Here is an 8,972-nt window from a genome sequence, read left to right as displayed (position 1 = left end):
CCCCCACAGAACCCGAGAAAACGGTTCAGCCTTTAGTGGAACCAGAAAAGGGGCAAGGGACTGGAAGTACCACTAGTGTGGTTCCTAAGATAGAATACCTTCCGGAGCCCAAGACCACCGCTGAGAAACAGCCCTCGGTTGAAGAGCTCGACTCAGTTCCTCTTTCAGTTGTATATGAGCCCCTGAAAGATTACATTGAGGAAGAGGAGGAAAATGATGCTTATGTTACACCCAGTAAGTCAGCAAACCTTGAGAGCGTTCGTGAGGAGAAAGAGATCATATCAGAGAAAACTGAGAAAAGAATGCTGAGTCTAGGACAATCGACCGCCAGGCCATTGTCATTTGAGACTGAGAAGATTGAGGAGACTCCTCAAAGTAATGTCAGTGATGGAGAAAACCCAAAGCAGGAGGCACACATATCTGCTGCAGATAGTCTAAAAGACAAGCAGAGTTCGGAAGATAAGTCTGGAGTTGCTTCAAAAGATGAGTCAGGTATGACGGCCTACTTTGAGACCTCTACACAAAGGGATACTGAAAAACGAGGAGAACGTGGTGAGGGTTACTATGAGCTCAGTGCTGTCAGCCAGAAGAAGCCCTCAGAGGAGATTCTGGAGGCCGATTCAAACATTAAAATAAGCGATTCAGCACCAGAACAGACAATATCCAGCATAACGTTGATGAGTGACAGTGCCATGGACAAGCTAGAGGATCTCCCTAAAAGGAAGGATGTGTGTACTAGACTGTCACCTGGCAAATTGTCATTGGAACACAGAAGTCTTTCTCTGAATTTTGCTATTGGCTCAATGGGTCAAGCAGGAGAGCAAAACCAGTCGAAGCTCTCATCTCTTACAGAGGTCTCTTCCGGAAGCCTGGATGAAACCACAGGCTACCTTCCTCTAACCACCCCATTAGTAACATTAGAGAGACAGTTACTTCCTGTGACTCCAGAGATAGCTCTCCCAGTCCCTACCACTGAAACCTCCACTGATCCACCTGAAGACACAACCTCTAAGACAATGTGTTCTCCTGAGTTGTCACTCTCACCCATGAAGCAACACTACACCCATTTGAATGACCCATCCAACGACCTTCCTGAGATGCTGGACCTAGCCGGTGTTAAGCCCAAACCCACCCTGGAGAAGAGGGAGCTGGACCAGCATAATAGAAGGAGGTCTGTCCCTGCCTGTCCATCTGCTGCTCTGGTGGGCAGTTCTCTGGCCAAGCTGGTACTGGGGAACCAGCAGACGCCCAGGGTGGTGGGTGGAGAGGAGAGCCAGCAGGAGGAGCGTGGTTACTGCGTGTTTAGTGAGTACTCTGGTCCCATGCCCTCGCCTGCCGATCTGCACAGCCCAGTGGGCTCCCCACACCAACGGTTCCCCACAGTGACTGAAGGGGACAGTGACGAGGAACTGGGAGCCATTGCGGAAGAGGGCGGGGAAAAGCTGGCACCGCATAAAACAAACCAGGCAGAGGAATCGGTTGGAGGAACGGTTAAGCCAACTTTGGTGCTTGAAAGAGCTGTCACGGCAGGTGTCAAACCGGATCGTCTGAGGATCCCTGTGGCTCCATCCAAAGACAAACTGACAGAGTTCCGGCTGGAGAGCGGTCTTCCTGGGGACATCAAAACTCAAGCCATTCCTGAGGTAGAGTTGGAGCAGGACCTCTCCAGAGAAGCGTCCCCCATCCCACCAGACTTCGCATTTACTTTTGGCACTGAGGTGAAGGACACCAAGCTTTTTGCGACCCCTGAGTCTCCAGCAGAAAAGGCTGCCGCTGTGGAGGGAACCAAAGTTGAGGAAGTCACAGCGGAAGTCAAAGTAGAGGTGACGTCAGCAAGGATTGGGAAGAGTCAGAAGACTGGTCTTAAAAAGCCAGAGATGGAGAAAGTGGAGGAGACCTCAGACCCAGACCATCAGAATGCTGTTGAAGACTTACAGCCAAAGGATGTTCGAGGACTGGAGAGAGAAAAGCAAAAAGAACCCATGACATCATCACCTGAATCATTAGTGGAGATCATCAATGCGCAGGAGAAGAAGCGTGAAAGTGAACCAGAGGTGTCAACAGTACCAGCGGAGGCTGTCGTTCCAAAAGAAGAGGCCAAGACCAAAGTTGAAGAAACATCACCAACACCCTCTAACGTGAGCCCTGCAGATGTGGAGGAAGCCACAGAGCAACTAGAAGAGAAAAGTCCAGAGAAAAGTGTTTCTGGAAGTTCTCCAGTTATAGTCATACCTCAGGCACAAGTTGAGGAAGAGGAGGAGGAAGACGATATAGAAGTAGCTGAGGAAGTCTTAGAGGAAGTTGAAGGCCCTCCTGTGCTCCTCAAGGAGAAAGAGCAAGAGAGTCACCCTATGGAGAAGCAGGAGGAGGTGGCAGAAGAGGTGAGGGTGGTGGGTGGGGCGGAGGAGGAAAATCCTAAAGATTTGGAGTCTGCTGTTGCTGGGGATGACGAATCATGTGATGCTACTGCCCCAACCATTGATGAAGGGGATTATGCCGATCGCATCTCTCATCTATCTGCCTGCTCTGGAAACGACCAGCCACAAACCCTTGATGGAAAGGAGGCAGAGAAAGAGAAGAATAAAGTGGAGGATAAAGAAGGGGTGGTGCTGCAGGAAGAGGAGGAGTCCGCTGAAGTGGGGCAGGAAGTTGAGATGAAGGCTTCCAGTCGCGAGGAGACGGAAACCTCAGACGTACTGCGGAGCCAGACCAGCGAGACCACCGCTCTCGACGAGACCACCATGGACGTCTCCATGTTAGACAGCGAGAGTGGCTGGGTGGACTCACAAGGTAGTAGTCCCAAAATGTGCATGCAATTCTAACAATGTAAATGCAAAATGTTACCTTCACATGTTATTGCTTTGCGTAACTCACACAACAACAAACAAGCGTTTTAACTGGACTATGAACAACACTACACAATCTATATCATGGAAATCTTGAAATGCAACTTTATACCCAGATGGTCCATTCTATTCAATATAGATCATGTTGAATATAGGACATATGGGCCAGGTGTATGTGGGCTTAGCCTATCTCACTCCCTATGCTGCAGATGATGACAGAAGCGTAATGACAGAGCAGATTGAAGCTCTGCCCAAAACACAGAGTCCTGTCAAGACTCCCCTGGTAGAGAAACCCTCTAATAAACGTCCCCCCGGCAGAGGACAGGGGCGCGCCTCCACCCCCGAGCGCAAACTCAACCGCAGAGAGCCCGTCAGTCGTCGTCCAAAGGAGGAAGAGAAGAAGAAAAAAGGTTTCTAGATCTAGAATGTTAGATCGTCCATGTTATTCTGTGTTATTTACTGTATATATCTGTGGTACTGATGAACATCACTTCTGTCATGGAAATCTTTTAAATTGCACTGGGAAGGATTTGTTTTAGTTTTATTACACAGTTTGTAAATGACAATGTTACCACCTCTTCGTGGTCTTGAGACCCATACTGTGTGTTGATTAAATGGAAATTGCACCACGCTATAATGACAACAGATGTCCACTTCCTTCCTGTTGTTAACCCTGTCTTCCCTCTCTGCTAGCGGGGACGAAGAGAACTGAACAGTGTAAGGTATCAGTCCTCCAGTGTCGCTCTCCCACTCGGAGGATTGTAGTCAAAGCTGCTACGTTCAGACAAGCTAGACCTGCTTCGCACCACGGCTCTGCTAGACGCAAGCCACCAGGTGACCTACCTACCGTCCTCACAGCAGGGAAACCGATGCAATGTAGCTGGCCAAAAACAGAATGTGCACTGCAGACCCATCGCAAGATGTTTCTCTGTTGTTCATGTTTTTTTTCTCTCATTTTATTCCTGTATTGGTCGTTATTTTGATGTTTTGTTTTTGAGAATCATGAGATCATGTTGCATTATGCTCGTCCAAGCTGTCAGCTCCGTGTTTGGGGAGTGTTTGTGCTTTGTGAGGACAATGTGCTACTATGGTTGTGCTTTGTGAAGACCATGTTCCACTATCCCAGCTAGCACATAACGTTCTGAGAACCGTAGGTTTCTTAGAGCTTGGTGAGGGCATACATCCTCCCCTTAACGTTCTGGGAATGGTGCAGGGTAGTTCCTTGGATTTAGAACATTCTCAGCACATTTAAGGAACTTGACCAAAAAAAACATAATTTTCTTGGTATTTCATTGCTTTAACAGAACGTTTCCTAAAAGTTCAAACATCGTTACATTTCATTTAAATTTTGGTAATGTTCTAGTAATGTTCTTTAACTGATTTGACATTGGGAATCTCTCTAAATAGTTCTATGCTCATGGTTCTGTGAAGAAAACATTCCGGAAAAAGCACAAGAATACTTTCTAATACGTTCTAAGAATGTTTATTTAAAACATATACCTTCTGTTCTCAGCATCAACATAATGGGGTCTGTTTGCATCAACATAATGGGGTCTGTTTGCATCAACGTAATGGGGTCTGTTTGCATCAACATAATGGGGTCTGTTTGCATCAACATAATGGGGTCTGTTTGCATCAACGTAATGGGGTCTGTATGTATCAACATAATGGGGTCTGTTTGCATCAACATAATGGGGTCTGTTTGCATCAACGTAATGGGGTCTGTTTGCATCAACGTAATGGGGTCTGTTTGCATCAACATAATGGGGTCTGTTTGCATCAACGTAATGGGGTCTGTTTGCATCAACGTAATGGGGTCTGTTTGCATCAACATAATGGGGTCTGTTCGCATCAACATAATGGGGTCTGTTTGCATCAACATAATGGGGTCTGTTTGCATCAACATAATGGGGTCTGTTTGCATCAACGCAATGGGGACTAAAATTAACATTTTTGTATGTGTAAAAAAACATGTCAGGCTGGTGGAGCAGTGGACTAATTCTATGGATAGAGAACAGCCGATTATAGGTTTGAATCTCCCTGATGCTGTGTCACAATGTGTTTGCATGATTAATGCCAAAGGAAATCAATTTCTGCATGCTTGGAGTTCCAAAAAGTGAACCCAAATAATCTAGCAGTTTTGTTAAAATCATATTGAAACATTGAGTGAACGTTTTAAGGAAGCTATTCAAAAATATCAACAACTAAAAATAGTTCTCAGAGCGTAAATAAAACATCAGAAGAAAAGTTTCAAGGAACTAGACTAAAACGTTCTCAGAACCTCCAGCAAACCCAGAGGAGGCAAAATGTTCACTTCCATTCTCAGAATGTTTAAAAAAACATTCAGTTTTACCAGTCAGAATACTTATGGCTTCGTTCCCAGAACCAATGGGAAACCAAAAACGCATGTTCCCCCAACTTCCAAGGAACCAAGTGTGCTAGCTTGGATGGTTTTTGTCTTGAGCCACAGTACTATACCTTGCTCTTCTGTTTGATAGAAGTGACTGGCAGGTGTCTGACTGGGGTGCTGCTGTGTGAACTGAAATATGGGTGAATTTGGTCAGGAACAAATTAGCCCGACGGAAATGCTTCCTTGAAGATTTGCAGTAAGAATGCATCACTTCTGCATTAGAACGTTTTCTGATTCAGTGGTTAAAGATAGAGAGCACTGGCTGTGTGTGTGGACTGTGTGTGTGGACTGTGTGTGTGGACTGTGTGTGTGGACTGTGTGTGTGTTCGTGTGATGGGTTGTCGTCTTCTCTGGTATCTGGCGTCTGCTGCATTCCCTCTACTCATTGCTACTGCTGTGTGTTGGCTGATATCACCCTCTGCCGGCCTAGCCCTGACAGTTGATTATTCTCTCTCTCTCTCTCTCTCTCTCTCTCTCTCTCTCTCTCTCTCTCTCTCTCTCTCTCTCTCTCTCTCTCTCTCTCCTCCCTGTCTCTCTCTCCCTTTCTCTCTCTCTCTCTCTCTCTCTCTCTCTCTCTCTCTCTCTCTCTCCTCCCTGTCTCTCTCTCCCTTTCTCTCTCTCTCTCTCTCTCTCTCTCTCTCTCTCTCTCTCTCTCTCTCTCTCTCTCTCTCTCTCTCTCCTCCCTGTCTCTCTCTCCCTTTCTCTCTCTCTCTCTCTCTCTCTGGCTCTCTCTCTCTCCTCCCTGTCTCTCTCTCCCTTTCTCTCTCTCTCTCTCTCTCTCTCTCTCTCTCTCTCTCTCTCTCTCTCTCTCTCTCTCTCCTCCCTGTCTCTCTCTCCCTTTCTCTCTCTCTCTCTCTCTCTCTCTCTGGCTCTCTCTCTCTTCCCTCTCTGTCCCTCCCTCTCTCTCTCTCTCTCTCTCTCTCTCTCTCTCTCTCTTTCTTTCTCCTCAGCCGTGGAGGACCAGCAGCCTCTTAATGTGACCCACCAATCCCGGGAAAGGACCTCTGTAAGTAATACACACTGCATATGGTAATTTAGAATATATTGATGTCTCATTGTGTTGTCACTGACATCCCACCTCCGATATGTCTTCGGTCTTTGTATTTCATTATTTCCCATCTCTCATCTCCTGTCTGTCATTCTGTCTATTATTTGTCCATCTCTCTGTCTGTCCTGCATGCCATCCATTCATCCATTCATCCTACCTGCGTTGCCATGGCTACCGTCCAGAGCCTCACACGCACCGCCTTAACAAACCATCGACTGACCAGGGGGGTAGAGGATCTGTCCCCCAGGCCCAACTCTGCATGCTCCCACACTAAACCCAAACCACTAGTGGAGGCGGAGTTATGCGGGCCACGCCCCTCCTCCGCATGCTCAGGCAGAAACTCCCCCTCCCCCGCACTGCAGCGGCGGGGGCGGAGGGAAGAGAAGGTGAGGAGGAGGTGAAAGGAAAATGCACACCTTTAGAGCAGTACCCTCCCTCCTTCCTGTATAGGTGCAATTCATTCCATATTGGTAATATTCTAATGTTCCGTAACGATGTTAGAGATGTTCATTCGTTTTTGTCCATTCATTCTCACAATCACACAATTGGGTATTACAAGTAATGTAGTTCTCAGCAATCGGGTGTTGTCGGTATGTTGTTATTCGATCTAGGGCATGTGTTTGTATCTGTGTCTGCTATGTGCTCATACATGTCCTGCATGTTGTGTGTGACAGGAGGGTACCTACCGGACTCCAGAAAAGAGGTCCTCTCTGCCCAGGCCTGCCTCCTCCCTGCCCCGCCGTGCCCCCCCAGCAGAGCACGACAACACCAGCCCTGCCCCCCGCAGGCCCACCTGTAAGTAACCCTCCCCTCCACACACCTCCACACACTGTTTCTTCAGACAGATGATATACTGCCCTATTAACCAGTATTATATACACATATGACAGAATGGTATAGGAGATTTGCTATTGAATTTGTTGATGATACTATGTGTAAAGACACTCTGTCCTCTCTTACTAAGCGCTTTCCCTTTTCACACGTTTCTGTGATTTGACTGCTATCTAATCTCTTAACTCAACAACTATTCTCTGCTCAACTCAACTCTGTTTCTCTCTTAACTCAACAACTATCCTCAACTCAACTTTGTTTATCGCTTAACTCAACAACTCTCCTATCCCCCTTCACACCAACTCTCCTCCTCTAACTCCTCCTCCTCCTTCTCCTCTAACTCCTCCTCCTCCTTCTCCTCTAACTCCTCCTTCTTCTCTAACTCATCCTTCTCCTCTAACTCCTCCTCTAACTCATCCTCCTCCCTCTTCTCCTCCTCCTCCTTCTCCTCTAACTCCTCCTCCTCCTCCTCCTCCTCCTCCTCCTCCTACTCCTACTCCTCTAACTCCTCCTCCTCCTTCTCCTCTAACTCATCCTCCTCCCTCTAACTCCTCTTCCTCCTTCTCCTCTAACTCCTCCTCCTCCCTCTAACTCCTCATCCTCCTCATTCTCCTCTAACTCATCCTCCTCCCTCTAACTCCTCCTCCTTTTTCTCCTCTAACACCTCCTCGTCCCTCTAACTCCTCCTCCTCCCTCTTCTCCCTGTAGCAATTCAAACTGAGCCCAGAGGGGAGCACAGGTCTGGGAGGTCCCCTAGTATTGCAGGTAGATCACAGATAGATCCACTCTGTCATCCACACCACACCTTGGCTGTCTCTCACTAGCTTTGATAGATCCATTCTGTTATCCACACCACGCCCTGGCTGTCTCTCACTAGCTTTGATAGATCCACTCTGTCATCCACACCACACCCTGGCTGTCTCTCACTAGCTTTGATAGATCCACTCTGTTATCCACACCACACCCTGGCTGTCTCTCACTAGCTTTGATAGATCCACTCTGTTATCCACACCACACCCTGGCTGTCTCTCAGTAGCTTTGATTGATCCACTCTGTCATCCACACCATGCCCTGGCTATCTCTCACTAGCTTTGATAGATCCACTCTGTTATCCACACCATGACCTGGCTGTCTCTCACTATCCTTGATAGATCCACTCTGTTATCCACACCATGCTCTGGCTGTCTCTCACTAGCTTTGATATATCCACTCTGTCATCCACACCACGCCCTGGCTGTCTCTCACTAGCTTTGATAGATCCACTCTGTCATCCACACCAAGCCCTGGCTGTCTCTCACTAGCTTTGATAGATCCACTCTGTCATCCACACCATGCTCTGGCTGTCTCTCACTAGCTTTGATAGATCCACTCTGTCATCCACACCATGCCCTGGCTGTCTCTCACTAGCTTTGATAGATCCACTCTGTTATCCACACCATGACCTGGCTGTCTCTCACTATCCTTGATAGATCCACTCTGTTATCCACACCACGCCCTGGCTGTCTCTCACTAGCTTTGATAGATCCACTCTGTCATCCACACCATGCTCTGGCTGTCTCTCACTAGCTTTGATAGATCCACTCTGTCATCCACACCATACCCTGGCTGTCTCTCACAACGTCTAATACGTTGCTGAAGCACGCCAGCTCTTACAATGCCTGGATAGGTGTTTTACGTATCAGCCAACCACATCATATTTTATAGCAATATGATGCCCAACGGCAAAGTCCCCGATATGGCACGCAGCCACTGGTTGTTGCATGCAACGTCTGAGCAGGGGAACGCAAGCTCTGTCTGCATGTTTATAAATCAGCCATTTTGATTTGTCTTATTGATG

General features: G+C 47.6%; 1 protein-coding gene across 5 annotated transcripts in view; it reads left to right on the top strand.

The window, feature by feature from the left end:
- Positions 1–8,972, top strand: part of LOC109876944 (microtubule-associated protein 2) — a 98,258-nt gene that overhangs the window by 77,077 nt on the left and 12,209 nt on the right. For 3 of the 5 annotated variants that reach the window (XM_031813373.1, XM_031813375.1, XM_031813377.1), the window contains 7 exons: positions 1–2,790; positions 3,056–3,256; positions 3,540–3,680; positions 6,207–6,262; positions 6,487–6,690; positions 6,979–7,099; positions 7,844–7,900. The exon at positions 1–2,790 is cut by the window's left edge and continues 195 nt beyond it. In XM_031813373.1, coding sequence (XP_031669233.1) covers positions 1–2,790; positions 3,056–3,256; positions 3,540–3,680; positions 6,207–6,262; positions 6,487–6,690; positions 6,979–7,099; positions 7,844–7,900 — 3,570 coding nt within the window. The remainder of the gene's footprint in view (positions 2,791–3,055; positions 3,257–3,539; positions 3,681–6,206; positions 6,263–6,486; positions 6,691–6,978; positions 7,100–7,843; positions 7,901–8,972) is intronic. The other 2 variants (XM_031813376.1, XM_031813374.1) reach the window with 1 other exon arrangement.

The sequence above is a fragment of the Oncorhynchus kisutch genome, unplaced genomic scaffold (assembly GCF_002021735.2).
Source record: "Oncorhynchus kisutch isolate 150728-3 unplaced genomic scaffold, Okis_V2 Okis05a-Okis16b_hom, whole genome shotgun sequence".
NCBI lineage: Eukaryota > Metazoa > Chordata > Actinopteri > Salmoniformes > Salmonidae > Oncorhynchus > Oncorhynchus kisutch.
The sequence above is the reverse complement of the archived record's forward strand: the minus strand, read 5'-3'. Positions and strand labels throughout refer to the sequence as shown.